At 40.6% G+C, this 23,903-nt stretch overlaps 1 protein-coding gene across 1 annotated transcript in view; it reads left to right on the top strand.

Moving 5' to 3' along the window:
* The first annotated feature begins 788 nt into the window (after positions 1-788).
* LIN7A (lin-7 cell polarity scaffold A) overlaps positions 789-23,903 on the top strand; it is a 112,819-nt gene continuing 89,704 nt past the window's right edge. The window contains exon 1 of the mRNA XM_081822129.1: positions 789-999. Within this exon, the coding sequence (XP_081678255.1) occupies positions 918-999 (82 nt within the window). The 5' untranslated portion in view covers positions 789-917. The remainder of the gene's footprint in view (positions 1,000-23,903) is intronic.

Genomic DNA, 23,903 nt, shown 5'->3' with positions numbered 1-23,903 from the left:
ATCTCCCCCTAGACCACAGGCTACATGAAGGCAGGAACTGTCCTGAACTCCCAAGTCAGGGAGTTTAGGCACATGGCACATGGCACGTAACACTCTTAGTGTATTTCCTGTCACACATGTTAATTAATCAGTAAGTGGCAACTCTCAGTAACCACTGGCTAAAAATCAACCCCAAAAGTGCTAGGTACATGTTTTTCAAACTGAGTGATAGAAATTTTTCTTTGTGTGTATTTTTTTTTTAAATTTAAAACCATTTTTAAGAAGTTTGTATTTAAGGTAAATTATTTTCTAGGCAATACACTCAGGTCCTTAATGGAGACCTAGTGATGGAACCCTGGCCTTAAGTCAGTTATCCTGTATACTGTTATACCTCAACATTCCAAAAAAACTTTAACAGAAATTAACAGCAACTATAATGAAATCCTGACATTTCTGAACTAGAATCGTTTTCTCTCTAAGGAATGGGATTACTGGGTTGACAATTTCTCTTAATCTGAAAAAAAATCCATCTTCCCCCCTCCCTCCTTCCCCCCATCCCCTTTCAATCTTCTCCCTTCCTGAGAGACGCACGTACACTCTGAGCATTTTATTTGAGTGGAAAGTTGAAAGAGAGCAACACACTGGCTGCACCCATCCAGCGCTCCTTGGGGTGGATAGCAAAGTTCTAGGGCAGAGCCTTCCTGCCCGGAGCCCGCGATGCAGCCGCTCTCCGCTACCTGCTCAGCTTCACGCCGCATCTGAAGGTCCGCCCGCCGCGGAGCAGTTGCGTCTCCATCTGGCTGCCAACCCACCCAAGCTTTCTTCTCCTCCACCACCACCACCTTCCCTCCTTCCCCCCTCCTCCTCCTCCTTTCCGTCTTCCCTCTCCACCCCCGCCCCCAATCTCCTCCTCTTTTTCTCACTACAAGCGGTTGCTGATGCTGAAGCCGAGCGTCACTTCGGCTCCCACGGCAGACATGGCGACATTGACAGTGGTCCAGCCGCTCACTCTGGACAGAGGTAAGGGAGCGGCTCGCCCGCCAGGCCACTGCGTCCCCTCTGCCTCCGCCTCTGCCCCTGCCAACTCCCACCGGGACAGCCGGACGCGCTCGGGCAGAGGCAGCAGGGCGAGCGAGGGCGAGCGAAAACGAACGTAGAAGGCGTTCGCGCCGAGAGCAGGATACTTTCTTCCCCTTTCTCTGCCCGCCACGTCCCCACTGCCCCTGCACGCTGCGCCCGCCCGGCCCAGGGATGCCTTCGCCGGGCTCTGGCGCCCCCGCTGCCACTCCCAGCCCCTCGCCCGGTCGCCTCCGGGCCGCCGGCTTTGTTGGAGCGGAGGCGCAGGGACCGGTAGGCGCCCGGGGCTCGGGGCTGGAGAGGGGCAGGGAGGAAGCTCGCCGTGCCGGGCGAGGGCGCCTGCAGCCGGAGACCGGGGAAGCCTGGCGAGGGAGCCGCCTGCCAGCCTGCGCGGCCCGGGGGCCCAGGAGGGAGGAAGTTTGTCCCGGCGCGGGAGGACGAAGGTCGGTCGGGCTGCGGGTGCTCAGGCGGCCGCCCGGGGGCGGAGGAGGCGCACCCCGGGGTGGCCTGTGCCGGGGCGCACGGCGGCCGGGCTGCAGCGGCGAGGAGCTGCCCTCGGCCGAAAGGGCAACGCGGAGCACGGGCAGCAGTGCCCGGGCTGGGGGCGCAGCCTTCGCTGCAGCGGAGCCCGACTCTCCCCGGCTTCGCGCTCCGAAGGCGGCCGGGGTCTCCTCTGCCCCCGCCGCCCGCAGCGCTCCGGTGGTGGCAACTCAGTTTCTCCTGCCCCAGCCAGCCTCGTTCGTTCTCTCCCCAGCCCGGTGCCAGCGCGGTGTCCGGGCTGCGGAAGGCGCTGGGACGCAGCGCAGGCTGCCTTTGGAAATTCAACTTCTGACCCGCGACCCTGTGCGTCCTGCTCTCTGACTTGAATGGGGAAGCAGTGTTCGCTTCCTCCCAGGACCTCACCAAGCCTAAAGCTAGAATCCTCCGTTTCTCTGGGGGGCCTCTCTGGAGCGCGCGTACGAGGTTATACCTGTCCCTGCGTGTTCAGGTTTCCTTTCTGGCTTCCGACGTCTAGTTATGCGGGCGCTGGCGTCCCACGACGCCGCAGCAGAGGACACCTGCTCGTCCCCGTCCGCAGCAGCCGGATTTAGGACTCTGGGCGGCCATTTGGAAATGGTGTGCTCAGTCGAAGATGATTTAGTCCGATGTGCCTCTAAAAATATTCTTCCTAGCGGATTAAACTGGACTGTGGGGCAAAGCAAAAGAGCATCCTGCTGCGAGTACAATGCAAAAGCCAGTGAACTCAGTGGGGTTTTAATTTGGAGAGGCTGTGGATGACTTTAACGCAATCTGTTGGCGCCAGAACAGATATTATGGAGTGCCCATAGCAATCTTACTTGGGGTAAGAGTTGAAAAATAAAAACAAAAAACAAAAAAAAAAAAAAGAAGAAGAAAAAAGTAATAATTTTATGTTGGGAAATGATTTGCAAGCTACTAAATTAATAACAGTAGAAAAAGAGCTCAGAAATCCAGGTTATAATCCATGATTTCACCCCAGTATCATCATCTACACTAAGCAGGATAAATCCATTGCCACTAAGAGCCAAACAGATGGCAAGCTATTAGAAATTATGGATTTCCCACGAATTTCTGTTTTAATGTAATGAGCTCTTATACTGTCCCATTACTAAATCAGCCTTTAAATATCCCAAGTAAAACGACTACATTGGGAGAAAAAACAAACTCCAAGAAAATTGCCTACCTGAGCAATTTTATATATTAGGACTACTAAAAATATTTTACTTTCTGGATTTTACTTTAGCCCTGAGATTCCTGACTCAGTTGTGGAGAGGAAGTGCAATCAGACCTAAATCTGTTCTTAAAGTTTGTTCTTGTTCGCAGACTGTACCTGTCCTTTCCAGTGTGATTAGGTCCATTTAGTAAGTAGCTCAAGAGGCAAAATGAGACTGGATGTAACTGAATAAATTAACCAGCAGCTAACTGCAAAGTCTGTAATTTATGGATGATGAGTTATTGGCACCACTGCTGTACATGAAGTCAGTGTGTATAAATATTTTTCCCTCTACCTTATAAAAACATGATTAATTAATTGATTAATTGCATCACTAAACCAATGAAAGAAAGGGTTCTGAAAAATGTTCCTACAAAAAAAATACAAGTCTGTTTAAAAAGGCAGCCTGATAATACATATCTGGGTCCTATCTGCTTATCACTGTGATACTCACTTTATATGGCTTGGTTAGCATCTTTGGGCATCAGTTTTCCTCTGTGCTCTGTAAGGAATTTGGATTAGATGATTTTAACACAGTGCAGCTTTAACAGTCTATAATTCAATTAGTTGAAATTAGAACTCAGTTTCTGGGTCATCTACTGGAAGATTTTCCAGATTAGGCCCTCTCCCAGGTTGTTTGGGTGCCCTTTGATGTGCCCAGAGGTCACCCACTGATTTGGCCCCATCAAAGCATTTCTCACATGTTGTTGCATCTATCTCCTTATTGAATGGTGCCCCCTGAGGGAAGAGACCATTTCTAAATTCATTTTCATATTCTCAGTGCCTGCCATAGTTCCTGACTCACAGGAGAAGATCAAGAATTAATGTGAACTAAGGACTGCAGTAATTTAAGCAATGTTAAAAGATAGGGATTCAGTCGTGAACCAAGGTCCAGTACATAGATTTGTGAAATTTTGGCCCTGGAAAGATGGCAGGAAGAACACAGGCCAGTGGTTCTTAACCTTTCTTTCCCCCTATGTGCTTGACAGATTCCTGTCAGTAACCATAGCTCACAGAAGCTGTGATTAGTAACCAAGAGGGGTTGGGGCAAGTAGGCAAAGGAGAAGGAAAGAAAATGCTTGACAAAGCCTCCCAAAGGCATGTCAGCAAACCTGAATGCATAAATCCATAATTTGATTTTTTTTCTAGCATCTTTCCTTTTCAAATGAAAAACGTTGAAGAAGCTATAAGTATTTTCAAGGTTACTCTACTAGTGAGTGGGAGATTTTATGCTAAAATTTAAATCTTCTTGTTTGATGCCCTTCGGCACCATAAACCGATTTATCTGGAATCTTAAGGGCAAAGGTTTTATTTATTTATTTATTTATTTATATTCTTATGTTAATCCCCATACATTACATCATTAGTTTTAGATGTAGTGTTCCATGATTCATTGTTTGTGCATAACACCCAGTGCTCCATGCAGAATGTGCCCTCCTCAATACCCATTACCAGGCTAACCCATCCTCCCACCTCCCAAGGGCAAAGGTTTTAAGCAAAGAAATCAAACCTGTAGATTGAAATTAAGATTTAGTCCTCCCAGAATTCAGAAGATACCTGAAAGTAATAAGCTCAGAAGTCTGCACCAGCTTCTTGGATCTTGTTTGGGAAGGGAGCCTTTGCCAGGATCAGGCTGGGCCCTGAAAAGATGAACAGAGGGACTTAAGGTTTTCACTGCTCTGTGCATATTCCAAACTCTTTTTCACCTGCCATTAAGACCTCATATTAACCCCGTGCAGGTCTCTCGATGGCTATGGCCGGAGCAGGCCCCTGTTCACTCTGGTCCCAGTCCTTTGGATTCTTCACTTACTCATTGAGTGCCTGGTATAAGCCAGACCCTACTGTGGAAAGGCTAACTGGCTAACAGAGTGGTGAACTAAACAGACATAATTCTAGTCTCCGTGGCAGTTAGAGCCCACGGGGAGAGAGAGATTAATCCATACACACACATACGCACACACATATACACAAATAATTCACTCATTCAATAAATTCATTCATTGAATGTTATATCATATATATGTGTATATATATATGTATATACACACAAGATTTTATATATAATATATAAACAAATATTTTATATATATAAACGAAGTTTCTGCTTTGGTCCTTAAGAGTGTAGTGGGGGAAACAGATAATAAGTAAGGGACTGATTAATTAATTCAACAAATAAGTATTGCGTGCCAGCCTTATGAAAAGCACTATTTTCAGCTTTGTGGCTAATGAGCAAAAGATGTAAAGTTTAATGGCGTTTACACGCTAATGAGTGAGACACAGAACGCATACACGTACAATTATAAGTGCCAGTGAGAAAAGGTAAGACTGGATCAAGGAGAGGGGCAGGGGCTGCTATTGTCGATGCGATAGTTAAGAAATTTTGGACCTCCCTCCTGGGTTGATGACATTTGAGAAAAGATCCAAGGGAAATGAGGAAGCAAACTCTGCAGATATCTGGGGGAATGCCCTCTAGAGAAGGATGTCACCTATGCATCTTGGGAACATCAAGGAAGGTCCACATGAAAACGAGAGCACAGGGAAGAGTGGTGGAAAGTGAATGTGTGAAGTTGGTGGCCGGGGATCAGATGATGTAAGTTATGATGAGGATTTTAGATTGGTTGAAAACATGAAGTACTGTGAAGACAATAAAAATGATGTGAGGATGGAAAAGAATGGGGAAGGACCTATTTAGATGGTGTTGGTCAAGGAATGGTCCATGAGAAAGCAAAATTTAAACTGAGTTCTGATGTATTAATACAACTTTTAGGAACAGCATTCTGGATAAAGGGAAGAATACACATAAAAGCAACTTGTACGTGTGCAACTTGGCTACCATCCCGTTAATACATCTAGAACCAAACAAATGATCAAAAAGAAAAATTACCAAGAAGTAGTAACACTCCAAATATGCATCCTAGGATAGAAATTTGGTTTTAAGTATATGAAGAAAATTGATAGATCAGCTTTTTCTTCTTATTGCTAGGATAAAATATCATATAATTAGATTTTCAAAGACATACCGAGCACTGTAATTTACACGTCACTATGCATAAATCTACATGTTGAACCCAAGTGGTCATAATATGAGATATAGTCTTTTTTAGTCTAATATTTCATATTAGACAGTGATGTAGAAAATAGTACCTGTAATTTACCCTTGTGGCAGAGAGAAGAGGCTGATAAGGAGATTAGCGTGGAATCTTCTCTGCCAGAATTTAAAATGGTATAGCAATTCTTCCCTACACCAGAGGTTAGTTTGCCCCGATTATAATCTCTAAAACCGGGAATGACCTTCAGCTAAACTCAAGAGAACAAAGCAGGATGCAATCCATGATACTTAACACTTTCATAACAAAGGACATAGGAATACTTCACTGCATTCAAGACTTCATGGATTTAGGCACTTAAATACAGTAGCTCCAACTCTCCTTCACTTTCCATCTCAAGGTCAGAAAAGATAATACAACCAAATTCTTCAAAATTTTACTTCTCTGTAACTTTAATCAGAATTGCTTTTTTTTTTTTTTTTTAAATCAAGGCTTATAAACAAATAACACAAAACCAGGTCTTGGAGAAATACGGATAAATAAAACAATTTCTAGGAGTAATTAAAATTGTATCATTTTAAACATTTGAGACTTTGTTGATGACATGATCAATCTTTTACAATCTATCTGTATTAGGTGCCTACATAAAATAAAACATTGGTATCAGTCATCTAACGTTTCTGTGAGTTAGATGCAACTTGGATAAGTCTCAAAAGTATAAGTGGAAATCTTGATTTCTTGGTTTCTGATAAGAGTAGTAATCTAAGATATTGCTTGAACAATATCTTATTGTTTTCAATATTGCTGTGTTTTCCCTTTTAATAAAATAAAACTTTTAGTCCTTTAAGAATTCTAATATAAAAACAATAGCTTTTATTTTGTGGATTATAACTTTATGGAAAAAAAACATGGGTGCAAAATTGAATGCAAATGAAAATCCCATGGGTGCCACACTTTTCGTGGAATTTGTGATACAATAAAATTTTTCTTTCTTCTCTTTTCACTTTTCAAGGCATGCAGAGCTTATTACTTTATGTATCTCCCAATTCAGGCCTTGGGCAGCCTATAGCTTTCTAATCAACTGTATTTGCCAGTTTTTACAAAATCTGTATTTGCCTGAAAATTGCTTTTGCTCACAGTCCAAAGGGGCTTGCTCCTCCTCTCTCTCCTTGCTATTTCTTTTAACATGAGGAGCGATTGAGGAAGAAGGAAAACAAAAATTAAGTTAGTTCTTCTGTTGTTTCACACATGTATGCCCTGATGGTCAGATGCGGGAGGAAGGAAAAGAGGGATTGACTCTGTCTTATGGCTCTTGTCCTAAAACGTTCTCACAGCAGCAGCCAGGTATGTTTTTGTCTACAAACATTAGGTGCTTTCTTGATTTCTCATGTTTTCTGTGAGCTTCACTACACATTAAAAAAAATATATTTTTATTGAACTTTTTTTTGACAAATCAATATTTGTGTCTTTCATTCCGCACTATATAGTTACAGAACATTTTCCAGGAGTCAGAATTACGCCACGTCCATCTTCTCTTTTTCTTTGATGATGAAAAGCTGCAGTAAGAAGGACCCAAATTTTAGAAATCTTTTGATTATTAAAAAAAGGTATTTTGCATTTAATGGGGGTTATATGTACAGTTTTAAGATTGAAAAGAAATCAAGACATTAATGATAGAGCTTCCAGAAAAAGAAAAATAAATCTGATGTATACCTTCTAGTTTGGTGCGCTAGCTATTCAAGCCCTGAGATATATTTGGTGTGCTCCAGTCATTTATGAAATTAGTGTTTTTGCTTTTGAAGTGCTTCCTCGGGGATCACAACTAGGGCTTAACTAGGACTAGTAAGGAAAAGGAAACATTGAATGAAAAGTATCAAATGGGAAGCTGTATACTGGGTATTAGGGATGCTATTACAGGTGTGAAGCCAATACCTCTTGGAGAGAATTCTTTTTTTTTTTTTTAAAGATTTATTTATTTATTTATTTATTTATTTGAGAGAGAGAGAGAGAGAAACAGCATGAGAGGGGAGAGGGTCAGAGGGAGAAGCAGGCTCCCCGCTGAGCCGGGAGCCCGACGTGGGACTCGATCCCAGGACCCTGGGATCATGACCTGAGCTGAAGGCAGTCGCTTAACCAGCTGAGCCACCCAGGCGCCCGAGAATTCTTATCTTAGTCTTGATATCAGTCTATTAGGATACAGCCTTCATCAGATCAAGGTGCTGGACTTGTTTAGGTAGAGCTCAACCCATTGTCTGGCACAGAGTCGGCACACTCCTCATATTTGCTGATTGAATGAATGAATGAAATTGACTTAGCTCGACTACCTCTCATGGACACATGTAGAGCTTCCAACCTATAATAATGTGAAACAGGTGGCTGCCTCACTTTATCACTTTGCTTCTGTGTGTCTGTGTATGTGTAGCCGACTCCTAAAAGTGGCATGCTCTCCAGGGCCAAGAGAGGGTGTGAGGCGCTGCTGTTGATATCATGGCCTACTTTCATCGTTCACATCCACCTGCTATTTTTTTTTAAAGATTTTATTTATTTATTTGACAGAGAGACAGCGAGAGTAGGAACACAAGCAGGGGGAGTGGGAGAGGGAGAAGCAGGCTTCCCGCGGAGCAGGGAGCCCGATGTGGGACTCGATCCCAGGACCCTGGGATCATGACCTGAGCCGAAGGCAGACACTTAATGACTGAGCCACCCAGGCGCCCTCCACCTGCTATTTTAACTTGTTATTTGAACCATGCAAGCTAATGCCAAAATACAACTGAAAAGATTTTTAAAAAAAGGTTGTGTGTGTGTGTGTGTGTGCACGCGTATGTGTGTTTGTGTGTGGAGGGGTCTAGCAGAATTTCCTCCACACACACACACACACACACACAAATAAGCTACACTGCTTCATCCCCCTTTTTTTCAACTACAAATGGATGAATGATGAAGCTGTGTCCTGATAAGCAAGTTAAAATGGATTTAATTTGAAATCACTCTGTGTTGGCAAGTGGGAACACACTTTAAAAGTCATATTGATTACACCAATGATTTACTTCTGGGCTAGGTGGTAGACAAGTTGTTTTATGATTTTTACTAACATTATGTGCTAGCTGAATTTGAAGACTGGTCTAATAAAAAAATAAATATGCCCAAACACTACTTGAAAAAAATTATGTTGAATTAAGACTTATTTGATAAGTTATACTCAGATAGTTATTTATCTTGGACAGAAAACTGTAGCTCCTTCTTTAAACTGATGGCAATTTCCCTTAGAAACACTGAGCTATTTCAAGTCCAACTAGTTCTGCTATTTTTGTTTACTTGGCCAGTGTGGTGACAGTTATGATATTTCAGTATAAAATCTGTTTTTTTTTTTCTATGAAATAATTATCTTTAACCAAAAAAGGCTACAATGAAGGGAATCACAAAACAGCAGTACAAGTTAAGCCCCCAGTTTAGATGGGGGAGAAAACCATTAAATGCCAGCTGAGTCTATTTAATAGTAATGAGGGAATTGGGAGAATACAGCTGAGAGACTCTTGAAAGTGATCTTTTGAGGAAAATTGGAGAACAGCGGTAATTGCTGATAGGCAAATATCCTTGATTCCAAAAAGGTGAGAAAAGTGTCTTAGGAAACTATAGTTCAATCTACTTGTTTTTGCTTGCTGACAGAAAAATCTAAGAATATTAATAGAAGAATGGGATTTTGGCGCTTATCTATAAAAGAAAGTGGTGATCACACAGAGCCTACATGAGATCACTAAGAATAGATCCTGTCAAATTTCAGGTGTGTGCTATGACCATACTATACTCATGACATCATAACTTTTAGAAAAGCCTTGTGGAAAATGTAGAAATATGTGAAGTGCATGATCATACTCTTGGATTTCTAGTGGTTGAAATACTACTCCAAGGCAGTTTGGTTCTCTGTCCTATTCACCGTGGTTACCGATATTTTGGATGAGAGTCGTGGAAGATTTGTATAGATGACATAGAACTAGGCAGGGTTGCAAATGATTAAAGAAACCATATCGGTATTCTAAAATTATACCTGGCTTGAATGGCAGGTTACAGCATAAGAGACAAAATTTAGGGGCAATGAATAAAATATTCATTCATTCACCAGGAAAAAGGAGCCAGCCCTAGCTATTTACTGCTCTCGGTCACACTGCCCCACTGGCCCCACTCAGCCACCTTGAAAACCTCAGAGAGGCCCCGTCATCATGACTCAGTCCTGGGCTGGAATAGGGGTGTATTAAATGGCAAAGATGCATTCCAGAGTCAGCCTCCCTGGTTTTGAATCCCAGCTTTTCCATTTACTAGCTCTGCAACTTCCGAAGTTACCAGACACTTTTGAATCTCTATTTTCTTATCTGTAAAAGGGCAAATGACAAAAATAGCACTGACTTCACAAAATATTGGCTTTGTATGAGCTAATATGTATGAAGTACTTAGAACAGGTCATCCTAGCAACCACTCAACAATGATAATTATTTCTTCCTTGAGTTGTGTAAGTTCTATACTCCCACCCTACTCCCAGGGGCAGAGACAGATAATATTTCTTGTCTTCAGGCTATACTAAGAGACAGAGACTATTTATTTTTGTATTCTCTAGAAGCAAGATGCATTTAGAGATGCCTGGAGGTCAAAACCAAAAGTTTCCTGTATACATACTTCATTTGCCAACCCACACTCCCCAAATCACTTTTTTCTTGATGCTTGAATAACACTTTTTTCCCCATAATTCTATTGGAGTACTTAGCACACAAGACTGACTTTTTTTTTTTTTTTACACTGCTGTCATCCTAACAAAATAGGTTGTTTATGTTCATCTTTGTGTTCCCATTACCTATCACAGTGCCTGAAAGATAAGTGCTCAGATGTGTGCTGAATAAATTACTGGTTGGTCTTCACATGTTGCATGTGAAGGGAGTAAGACTAGGTAGGTGAGCAGATGACACAAGATGACAGATTTTTACTTAGGAAAAAAATTCTCTACATCTATTCTGCTCAAAATTCAAATGGGTGCCTTCCAGGAATTAGTGAACATCTTACTACTGGATTACTGGAAATGTACAGGCAAAAGTTGAATAACAGATTAGAAAAGCTACAGAGTGACTTTAGGATTCAGTAAAAGTTTAAGACAGGGATTAGAGATTATGTAGATGTTCATTGTTTTTATTTTATTTTATTTGTATGCAGCTATCAAAAGTGTACTAAATTGTTGACTGGGGAAAATATAACCAAGAGTGACTTTTTTTTTTTTTTTTTACTCCTTTGTAGTGATATTTCATTGTTAAGCATCACAGAACAGGGAGAAGCATGTATATGCCAGTCAGGGGTAAGAGCTCCGGATCCAGATGGCTGGGTACAAGTCCTACCTATCCCTCCCTCTCCCTTGCTACGTCAACTTGGCCTGTTGCTACCTTCTCTGTATTTTAGTTTTCATCTGTAAAATTGAAAATAATATCTCTCTACGTCTTGAGGTTGCTCTAAAAATGAACTGGGAAAACATGTGCAAGTGCTCAAAACACTGCCAGGTCCATATAAGTGCTCAATCTTGATTGATTATTTTCCACCTCTTCTCCCCAGGGCATGTGTTTTTCCCAGTGCAATAAATGAAAAGTGTACAAGCTTCAGATTTTGACAGATGGGTATTTGAATTGCAATTCTGCCACTTACTATCTGTGGAAGCTTCAGATATTTCTTATTCTGTCCACACTTTCTTTCTTTCATTCTTAATACAGGAATAATGACACTCACTTTGTACGGTGATTCATTCCTTCGATTCTTCCCTCTCTTAGCCATTCAAGGAAAAGTGAATGAGTCTGCTTTGTGCCTGGTACCAAGTCAAGGGCCAGAGGTAGAGCTTGCAGTCTAGGGAAGATAGACATTAAGCAGATATTTTATGGCAAGATAGTTTAAGTATTGTAACAATGGCTCACGCATTGAGCATTTACTACATTACACTGCATTACCTTACATATACTACTATATAGCCAGGCATTTTGCTTGGATCCCTTCTTGTTTCATTTCAAATGGTCCTCAAAACAAGACTTTGAGGCAGATGCTATTAGTATTTTGAAGATGTGGGAATTGAGGCATAAAGAGGCTAAATAAAGTGGTTGAGACTCAGGCTGGTTGATTCTTGAGGCCTTCAGCGTGAGGCCTTATGCTACCCAGAGGGCAAGTGCATAGGTCTGTGATGGGGACTGTAGCAAGCTTTGAGGAATTTGAACTAGTAAGGGACAAAGGATGCAGAGGTGCTTGCAAAGTCTTCAAAAGACAGACAGACAGACAGACAGACGGAAGCCACACCAGGAATGCATGTTATGCTGAGAGAAATGACTTTGTCCAATGCTTACAAAAGGAATGTATACTAATGTTGCTGAAGATTAATTTAAGGGATGTATTTTTAAGGGTCTACCACAATTATTGTAAAATAGCAGGTGTTTAACAAATGGTTGTGCTTATTATTAATTTCTTAGTACCGAAGAGAGAATACCCGTAGGTAGAATTACAAGAAAGTACTAGCAACATTCTGTTCCTTCCCATGCTGTGCCTGTGAACCAAAAGATAATGACTGTGGCATTCAGATTACCTTTCAGTGCTCTGTACTGCCCAGCCAAAACTTCTTTATAAACCTAGAATTTTCACAGGCTCTCATAAGGGAGTAATGATAGCATCCCGAATCCCCCTTCCTTACAGTCTTTGCCTCTAAGTGGGATTAGTGAGAGGGATTTGGGAATGTGGCAGAACTCAAATTTCAGGCACACAGAGAAAATTGTGCTCAAAATTAGCTTTCAATGTCTTGAAAACATACTCTACTTACCCATTATTATTAAACACACTCTGCTTACCCGTTATTATTAAACACACTCTGCTTACCCATTATTATTAAACACACTCTGCTTACCCATTATTATTAAAGTACATGCGTTGAGGTTTTCGTACAGATTTCAGTGGCCCAAGTAATGCTGCATTTGTCTAGCGTTAAGTGTGGAGGAGATGTTCCACCTAAGTAAAACTTCCAGATAACTGAAGTTTACTCCTTTAGGCCCCAAACTTACTAATTTTTAACCTAAAAGTATAGGATTCATTTACTTTCCTTCTTTGATACAGTGTTTGTTCTCTAGAAAAGGGAATTTTTGTGAAGGAATCGTGGAAGATAAATAAGGCAGTAAAACTTAATGCACATTACTGAAGGAATGATGAGATACTTACTTGGATGGCCCAAAGGGAAATTCTGCATCACTCCAGCTTCTCAGACCTACTGTATGTAGTTAGTTGAGGTTGACAGATACATGCCTCTGGATAAATGAAGTATTCTGGATCATGTAGACATTCATTTCTTCTGATGTCACACACGTTCCCAGTATTGCCAAATCGGCATTCAAATGATAACTCTGAATAGCAGAATATTAAGATGGGCATATGTTCTGGACTGAACGTGTCTCTCCCCTTCCCATTTATATGCTGAAGCCCCGACCCCCAACATGATAGTATTTGGACTTTTGGGAGGTAATTAGATTCAGGTGAGGTCATGAAGGTGGGGGCCCCATGTTGAGATTAATGCCCTTCTAAGAAGAGACCAGAATACTCTCTCAACAGGTGAGTATACACATGCAGAAGGCAGAGGCTGCAAGCCAGGAAGCGAGCTGAAGGAACGGAATGAGGAAATTAGCGGGCACTGTGAACTTCTCAGCCTCCAGAACTGTGAGAAATAAATGCCTGTTTGTTTGTTTGTTTATTTATTTATTTGACAGAGACAGAGACAGCGAGAGCGGGAACACAAGCAGGGGGAGTGGGAGAGGGAGAAGCAGGCTTCCCGCCGAGCAGGGAGTCCGATGCGGGGCTCGATCCCAGGACCCTGGGATCATGACCTGAGCTGAAGGCAGCCGCTTAACGACTGAGCCACCCAGGCGCCCCAAATGCCTGTTTTTTTAATCCACCTAGTCGATGGTATTCGGTTATAGCCATCTAAGCTAAGACAGTGTGGCAATCATCACATGACCTTGGCCTCAGCTGTCCTCTGTCTTAAATAGTTGAACAAATTAGCCACAGGCAAGATTTGTTGTGCACAGATACACATTAAGGTATGCCTAATTTCCTGCTTACTTTCCTTTTCTCCCCTCTCTGGGTTTAGAAATCTCTGCTTTACATGTACTAACAAGTTTTCAAAGCTGCTTCTCTTGCATTGCTCTCCATTATTTTCAGAGCTTTAAAAGAAAATATATTTAATTATTCTTTTCTTAAAAGTTTCTCTGGGATATTTTCCAAGCGGAGATTTTCTATTTGTAAATTGCATGTTTTCCAAATGTGAAGGAGCTCTAACTAATCAATTGTTTTATATTCAAATAACACTTTCCTGCTCTATGATTGATGTAGGCCTTTGCTTATCTTGCTATTATCTTTCTTTTTTTGTTTGTGGTGGTAGCCCTAGGGTTGACAGTATACCCTTTAATTTAGCACGGCTGTCCTTCAAACAGTACACTTCAAATTGCTTCTTCCCATCTTTTGTGCTAGTTGTACTTATGCTAGAAACCCATAATTCATTGCTACTAAAGCAGGGGTCACAAGCTATAGCCCCCAAACCAGATTTAGCCTGTGGGCTAAGATTATTATTTTTTTTTTACATTTTTAAATGGTTAGAAAACTCCAAAGAAGAATATTTTGACAGGAGAAAATTCTATTAAATTCAAATTTCAGTGTCCATAAGTAAGGTTTGATTGGAACACAGCCATGATCATTCATTTACATATTGTGCATGGCGGTTCTCAGCTACAAAGGCATTCAGAGTTGAGGAGTTGCGACAGACCATTTGGTCTGGAAAGCCCACACTATTGACTGTCTGACTCTTTACAGAAAATGCTTGCTGACCTCTGCTTTTAGAGCATTAGAAAAATAGAGGAGAGAACATATCTTTTATATTTATCTTCAGTTTAACCGTTTGAGGGTCTTTACCCTCAGCTTTCTGTCTTGCTTGTGCGCCTGTGTCCCAGCTGGTTCTCTCTCCTTGCTCTCTGCCTTCCCCCAAGGGTAGACTGCTGTTGCTTGATTCTTGATACTAGTCTGGTGGTGGGGGACACAGGGGTTTCTCTATGGTCCTGGCCCAGCCTCAGTCTCAGGAAGGCTCTGGGCCTGAGTCCCAAGGATGGGGCTTTCTCAGCGATCCTGCCTCTCTTTGGTCTACAGACTAAAAACTGCCTTCATCGTTGGAGGGTCTTAGGTAGGAGTTCACCGCGCCTTCCCTAGTGGTAGGAGATTTCTACTAGTATTGCCATAGGGTCCTGGAACTAGAAATTTCCTGCCTCCTCCCTCCCCCTTGTGGTAGAGATTTTTTCTTTTACCATCTTCCTGTTGTAATGTGTCTTCACTTCTTGTCCTCATCTTGATCCATTCTTTCTTATGAGTTCCCAGTAAAAGTTTGTGGAAAAAAGCCCGTGAGTATTTGCCTGTGCTCACTCCCCCTCTCTGCTTGGAGGAGTGTCCATACCCTTTGTTACTACTGTTTTGCAAGGTTAACTCAATCTGTGTGAGCTGTAATTCCTACTAACCTAGTTGAGTAAGGAATTGTGTTCCCAGTTGGGAAGACAGGGTTTGAAAGCATTTTTACAGCTTAGTTAATTTTCGGTACTGATTTGCACATCTGAGCAACTATTTGGTTAGGCAGACTGTCTTTATGTTGTTACTCATATTTCAAATTAAAATCCAGTTTAGAGACTAATTTGAGTGACTCTGTAATATGGCAGACTGAGCTAACACAGAACCTCTCCCATTACAAGCATCAAAATGTGCCAGATAAAATCTAGCAATTAAAAAAACTATCTATAGCTTAGATTGCAAGTGAGAAAGCAAGTGATTCCAGGTGCAGAAATGAAAAGGGAAGTGAAGGCTGGAATGACATCTTGGTAGAAGTTGAGGGAGGGGGATGAAAGACATGTCAAGTGGTTCCAGACTTAGAAATTAGCCCCATGGTTGGGGGCAAAGCAGGAACCAGGGGTGAGGTGTTAGATATGCTCTATACCCATACCTTAAACTTCACTAATTAGCTTGGAATCTAAATTTTTGCCACAGAGTTGGTTCAGGAAATGTTCTCTCAAGAAATTTACCTAAATGATTGCTAGGCTAGAACAAACCAGAAGAAGTAAAATGAAAGACAGTACTCTTAAGAAACATCTAGCTACACTGGTTTCTCATAGAACAAATAATCCCTGCCAAAGGCGGGCTCACAATTAAACATTAGAAATATATGAGAAGGAGATAGAACCTTGGATTGAGTCAGTATTCATAACAAATCAGTGAGTGAATGAACCCTGAGTTTCCGGCAGAAATTCATAGAGAAGGTATGTCTGTAAAACAAAAACAACTTGATGTGGAAAAAATCAGAAAGAGACTATAAAATAAACATATTTATAATTACTTTAAAAATGTATTTTAAAAGAATGGAAACTATAAGGAGATAACCTGACACTGAAAAATTAATAGGTACATTTGAAAAACATTATTGAAAAATATGAGAAAAGAATGCTGAAAGGTTTTTTTAAATAAAATGATATTCAATTATATTTAAGTTCTGAAAAATTTGAAAACTTCAATTTATAAGATCATTTTATAAGAAAAGAATGCTGGGTCCTTGGGTGGCTCAGTCATTAAGCGTCTGCCTTCAGCTCAGGTCATGATCCCAGGGTCTTGGGATCGAGTCCCACATCGGGCTCCCGGCGCAGCGGGAAGCCTGCTTCTACCTCTCCCACTCCCCCTGCTTGTGTCCCCTCTCTCGCTGTGTCTCTCTCTGTCGAATAAATGAATAAAATCTTTAAAAAAAAAAAAAGAAAAGAATGCTGAAAGGTTTTTTTAAATAAAATGATATTCAATTATATTAAAGTTGTGAAAAATTTGAAAACTTCAATTTATAAGACCATTTGTATTCACTTACATTGCAACATTTTCACTTTATCTGATGTTATAGGCTTATATTAGAAATTACTGGGGAACCTGAAAGGAATTTATTGTGGGTTAAATATTAAACAAGCCAGGAACTGGGGGGGTGAGGCTTATGTTTGGTTTTGATTTTCTGAGATATTAATCTGGTCATGTCATCCCTTGCATTAAACTCTTCAGTGATTTCCCATTGTCCAACCTTCTTAATATGTTTTATATGTTCTTAATTTTATTAATTGAGCATATGCCAAATATTTATTTGTGTATGACCTCTCCCTTTTACTCCTTATGTCCCAAATGCCTGGAACACAGTCTGGTTCATTGCAGGTGTTTAATAAATAGTTGCTGAATGAACAGATAAAGTCAAGGTCTTGGCAATGCTGTTCTCTTTGTGGGAAAGCTCTTCCCATCCTCTTCTTCCCCTTTTCCTGGCAAACTCCTCTATTTGTCAGCGTTCAGCTTTCAGATTCTGCAAGAAATCTTTTCTTGTTCTCTCAGCCTAGTTTAGATCCCTGTTTTATTCTTCCACAGCACCTTATAATGCCCTTTTGTAATGTTACTCAATCATTCACTCAACAAGTAGTTTTTGAGTGCCTGCGATGACCCAACCCCTGGTCTAGGCCCTGGGAATGCAGTAGCAAACACAACAGACCGTCTGAACTCTTGTGAAGTTTATATTCCAGTGTGGTTGGGGTGGGGAGGGCAGGCAAGACCTAAGTAAAGCAGTAAATACATAGTACTTCATTTAATTATAAGTAGTGGGAGGAATCAGGAAGCAAGCTTAGGGGGATGAGAGAGCCAAGGAAGTGGGGGTGGCTCATTTACATAGGGGACCAGGGAGGTCCTCATGCATTAGATGTTTTTTAAAGAGAATCTGTAAGTGAATGAGGCATTGGCCCTGAGATAACTCGGGAAAAGTGGACCAGTCAGAGGAAAGAGCAAGGGTAAATGCCTTGAGGGGCGAATGTTCTAAAAGTATTGTAGGACCGCAATGAGGCCCATGTGATTGGAGCAGAGTGAACGAGGGAAAGGGTAGGAGATGAAGTCAGAGAGGGACTTTTTTCTTTTTTTTAAAAGTGATGTCGTTTTAGTTATTAGAGTTACCACTGGGTGGGCTGGGCATGGTGCAGGGAAAAGGGGCATGGTGCAGCTTCTGGTCTCGCAGATGGTTCAAAGGAGCACCAGGTGCTGAAGGTGCAGCAGCCCCAGGACCAGCAGCAAGATGGGTCTGGGCAGCACAGGCCGATTCAGGATGTGGGGTCTGGGCTGGGAGCTGGGTGTCCACCAGTGATTCTAGGGGACCCCAGGACCAGCCCTCCACAAAGCTGGTGGGCCTAGGAACTCCTTTCCTCTGCCTCAGATGGGGTTCGCTCCACTTAAGAGATCCCATTCCCAAGGTCTGGGCATGGCCGTGGTGGTGCCCTTCTGCTTGAGGTGCAGACCCGTGGTCACAGCCTGGGGACTGAGTGGGTCCAGCCCAGCCAACTCAGCAGAAGGTCAGTACCCAGCTCCTTTCCATGCTGCTGGGGCGGTCGCGTAAGGGAGGGCCCCACAGAGTCCAGTCCCCACAACTGTGGCTGCTGAGGGCCACGCCACGTTGGCCGCCTCCTGGAAGAGGGCGTGGAAGTTTTCGTAGAGATGAGCCAAGCACTGGAGGGAGGCCACTGTGCCCACGGACTGGCTGAGGCTGAGGCTTGCTATTTTAAGGGTTTTGGTTTTCACTCCTAAGATATTAAAGCCACAGGAGGATTTTAGTTTGAATGGGCTCTCTGCTATGTTGACCATAGAGGGTAAAAAGTCTCCAGGGAGATTAATTAGAAAGTAATTAAAAAAATCCAGATCAGAGATGATGGTGTTTGGGACCTGGGGAGTAATAGGGAAAGCAGTGATAGTTGGTCAACTTCTGGATACATTCGGGACATTTAGCCCACAGGATTTGATGAAAGATTGAATATAGGATATGAGAGAAACAAAGCAGGTGATGATGATCAGGCCTCTGACCTGAGTATCTGGAAAAAGTGAGCTCAATTTACTGAGATTGGGAAGACTACAGAAGAGCAGAAGGAAGGGGTTATTCCAGGAGGAATATAAATTTGGACATGTTGAGTTATCTATTGGACACACAAATGAAGAGTTTGAGTTGGCAACTGTGTATAAAATTCTGGAACTCAAGGGAAAAGTCCAGGATGGAGATATAAATAGGGGCGTTATTAACATATAGATGGTATTTAAGGCATCTGGAGGATGGAAAGATGAAGACTGTTGACTCAGCTCTGGGCAATTCCAACATTTAAAGGTTGAGAAGATGAGGAAGCACCAACTAGAGAGGAAAACCAAAAGAGAGTGGTGATCAGAGACCAAGTAAATGTCTTTTAAGAAGATGGCAAGGATTATCTGTGTGAAATACTAACAGGTGAGGTAAGATGTCATTTGGGAATTGACCATCGTGTCTAGTGTGTGTGGAGGTCATTGGTGGTCCTGACAACTTGTGGGAATAGCAGGTGAAGGCTTCATTGGAATAGGTACAACAGAGGATGGGAACAGATATTTTAGAGACAGAATGAAGGAGTTTTTGGAGAACTTTTGCTTTCAAAGGGTAGAGAAATCAGAGTAGCTGGAGGAAGATAGAATACTCAACATACTTAAAACTCCTGTGCCTATAAGAATGGTAAGAATTGTAATTTGTGATAACAGTTCTGTCCATCTTGTTGACTTCTTTTTGCCTACTACAATACTTGACCCAAAGCAGAAGCACAATTAAATATTTCTTAAACAAGTACCATTTCAGTTAAAATTATAACCCCGAATTTGTTATCATTTGGAAATATTTTCAATTGACGTTGCTTTTTCTTTTAAATAGGACAAAAATATGTATTTTGACACTGGTGAAAAAAATGAAGCAATCACAGACAATGATTATTTCATATCTACTCCCCAATTCCCCAGCTGACTTAATTATGCAAAGCACCACATACCACCTTTATTTCAGAAAAACCATGCAATGTGACAAATTAATTTGCTAAAAATATTCAGCACAGGTAGCTTTAATTATCTGGAGCAGAGTTTTTCAAATCATGGAAAAAAGAAAGTAAATCCATTTTTCTTCAACAAAGTAGACTTTGATGTAAGTTTGGAGAGCATCAGGAAACCATGAAGTCTTTAAGGAGTACCATAGTTGTGTGTGAAAGGTTGATTCATTGCTGAGGGATGGTACACATTTATGTGATGAAACACATGTATTTGATCTGAAGATGGTCAGTTGTCGTTCTATAGATCCTCAACCTGATATCTGGGAAACTACACAAATGAAGGAAGTCATGAAAGATAAGATGAAACACAGGCTGCAGATAGATAGGGGTGCTTAGCTTTGTTTGATGGATAATCAAGAATGTTTGAAAATTTTAAGCCAGGAAGTGAAATGATCTGAGCTGTGTATTTATTAACTAATGTAAAAATTGATTGCAAGATTGAAATGTATGGAGAAGATCAATGTTTTACAAACATGACTCTGGGAGATTTCATTGGATGCCCCTTGAAAAAAGTTCCACGGTAAAACAAATGAGGAGATACCAGGTTTCCAAAGCACTGGATTAAACAAATTTAAAGATGTCTTTAAGGTAGCCTATGACATGCTTTGTGAATCTCCAAGTCATATGGGCTAGGCCCATCATGGAACTCTTTATTCAAGGAACTCTATTATTCTTTGGAACAGTTTGACAATTTTGGTTTGTATTATCATTGTGATCTGGATGTCCAAACCTGAACCTGAGGAGGAATTATGGGAACGGAAAAGAAGGAGGAGATGATAATGAGCATGCCTTATTGCCTAATAGGTGGTGAAAATAGGGAAAGGGAAAAGCCAAAAGGGAAACATATTGGTCCATAAAGCTGATGAGTTTAGCTTAGCACTTAATGAGCTTCAGGATGCTGTGGGGACAACCACATACAAATTAGGGCTTTGACCCTGAAAGAAGTTTCAGAAGCACAGATACCAAATAGTACATCGTGTTGAGAATAATGGGAATGATTAGAGCATGAAGTAGGGATATTGAAGAAATGGTAGCTACAGATTTTTTTTTTGAAAAAAAAAAAAGTGCAGAATAGAGCAAAAGACTAGTTTTAGAAAAGATATGGCAAAAAGTACTTGAAAGTAAGTACTTTTTTTTTTTTTTTTTTTAGCGTGACTAGCATTATTTCCAGTATTCAGACTGGGATATAAAACCAATGTAAAAAAATGTTTTTCTGCTCAGCATATTAATTCACCATGGCAGAAAAGTGTGATGCCTCCTTCAGAAATCCTGACATCCTCAGGATACTTGGGCAATCAGTATTTTGTGACAAGTCAGGAAATCCTCAGTTGTTTAGCTTTGTCATCCTTCCTGTGAGTATTCATGGTGATCCATTGTATCACATCAGGATTACAGTGCGAGGTTCCCATCTCCTCCCCTTGACATGCTCAGAGATCTACCTTCTGGGCTTTCTTGAGAACCACTAGTTCACAAAGAAGTATTTATTCTTAGAACTGTGCCTGTCAGCCCTTGCAGGTGCATCATGGAAAGTGCAGGAATTTATTGAATGGCTGAAAAGCTGACAAGGTGCCATCATCAGAAACAAAACCTTTTAAAAAATCAGAAAACTGAGATTAAATAAACTACAACACACTCTGTCCTTTGTTGTATTCATGTCCTTTACATAATTAAGTCTACCTTCATTTATGTTTAGAAGGAAATAGATGTAGCAAAACCTGTGAATGCATTTTCAAGGTCAGAATGTGGAGTTTGGAAGAAAAATATGGAGCAGACGGTAAGCTCATAGGAAAATTAAGTCAGCCAGCTCTCCCCAGATGGTCACCTTTATACTGTTTTTGTAGCTCATGAATTAGGCACCTGTGTTTTCTTCAACTCACTCCCTGCCATGTGAATTCTTTCATTTGACATTTTAATTGCAAATAAAAACAATAAATCCTGATTTTTTTCACCAAAAAACCCCACAAAACCCTATGTTTTTTACTCTTATCTGTTCTTGGAATGCAATAACACATACATATTTGGGGATTCCTAAAATGCTTATTTGAATTTTACAATTCAAATTGTATAATATGTTATGATAATAGAAATGCCAATATAGTGGTTTGACACACATAAAGGGTTTCTTGCACTTTTCAGGAGACTGGCTTGAGTAACTTTTAAGATCTGTTCAGTTTCTTTTCTTTTTTTTTTAAAGATTTTATTCATTTATTTGACAAGGAGAGAGAGATTGATCACAAGTAGACAGACAGGCAGGCAGAGGGAGAGGGAGAAGCCGGCTCCCTGCTGAGCAAGGAGCCCAATGTGGGGCCTTGATCCCAGGACACTGGGATCATGACCCGAGCAGAAGGCAGACGCTTAACCGACTGAACCACCAGGCGCCCCTGTTCAGTTTCAAAATATATATTATGTGTCTTCTGTTAGAGTGTATTTTTAAAGTAGATCTATGATTCATGATAAGAATAGCCATATGGATTTCATACCTAATTCAATTTAAAATGTTCCTTGAATGTGATAGTCACGTGTTAAGTACATCATCTACCCTCATACATGAGAAGAACATAATGCCTTTAAATAAACAATGATTTCCAAGTAAAGAATGTACTTTTCTCAGTCACTGCTTTCAAACTTCTCTGGCATTTGAACTGGCATTCTATTATTGACATGTCAGGTAAAGATAGTAAGCTCCCACCATCAGTGCTTAATAAACCAACACAATAATTTCCACTTTCTTTTGCATTGCTTCTATGCATTGATAAGTGTTAACATTGAGATTCATGTAAAAGAAAAGTGATTCCTAAGAGATACATATTATTTTTTCTCTTTCTGTTAGAGATACCCTTCATAAATGTAGCAGAAAAATAAATGTGTTTAAAGTGCATGTACAATTAAAGATAAGATAAAACTACTCAGTAAATTATGGCAGGAGTGGTTTATATTAATACCACTTGAAAAACAATGCCTTTCAAATTAAAATTGTTTATGTATGAGTAATTTGTCTTGCAGTAAACTAAAAAAAAAATGAGAATTCATGGTCAGATTTAAAGATTAGGACCTCATCTGATTCAAAAGATAAAACAAAGCTAAGCTTATTTTATTTAATAGTCTCTCAAATGGAACAAAACCAAGTTATTTACTGTATTCAAGACCTTGTTGAGTAAGTCATTTCAAGTTTATTGCATTTGCCTGTTTACTTTGAGTTAATTAGATCCTAATGACTCATGAAATAGAAAAGGTAAAAGCATAATTTTAAGGACATCTAGTGGTCTATGGGATTAAATTTTTTCATCTGACAAAATATTAAATTATTATTTAATCTAATATGTGCTTATAGCATTTGTTTTTACCCAATTAAATGTTTTACTTGTGAATTTAAAAATTAACTCCTCATGCTTAGAATCTACAACTCAACCTCCAATTTCATCTCCTAGAACTTCCTTAAAATTACATTTAAAAAATGTTTCTGATACATTTTCATGTATACAGAGATTGAAAAATGATTGTGGAGTCAGTGAATAGTCTTTTGAATAGTGTTGTTGAATGGCATTGAATACCACCCCCCCAAATATTTCCTCCATCTTCTGGACAGGTATTTTCTTTTGGCTCATTTATTTATTCCATAAATATTTAATGAGTACCTGTCATGTTACAGGCCTTAAGCTAGGCATGGACATCAAAGGAAAACAAAAAGCAATCATGGTTCTTGTTCTCATGATACTTACAATTTACAGTAGAGAGAGAGTAGCCAAAGAATCATGGAGATAAACGTAAAGTTACAATAATGATAAATACTAGGAAGCAAGGGTAGATGGTACTATGAAAGAATGATGGCACATGGTAGATATTTAATGGTAGGCACTTAATCTTTGTTTGCTGGATTAATGAAAGAATAATTGAATGAAGGGGATAGTACAGAGACTTGTCTTAGAAAAAGCTTCCCTAATCCAAATCAAACCTCAATGAGATACCACCTCACACTAGTCAGAATGGCTAAAATTAACAAGTCAGGAAATGACAGATGTTGGCAGGGATGTGGAGAAAGGGGAATCCTCCTATACTGTTGGTGGGAATGCAAGCTGGTGCAGCCACTCTGGAAAACAGTATGGA

This window comes from Leptonychotes weddellii, chromosome 5, assembly GCF_054177405.1.
Source record: "Leptonychotes weddellii isolate Sample4059 chromosome 5, ASM5417740v2, whole genome shotgun sequence".
NCBI classification, from domain to species: Eukaryota; Metazoa; Chordata; class Mammalia; order Carnivora; family Phocidae; genus Leptonychotes; species Leptonychotes weddellii.
The sequence above is the reverse complement of the archived record's forward strand: the minus strand, read 5'-3'. Positions and strand labels throughout refer to the sequence as shown.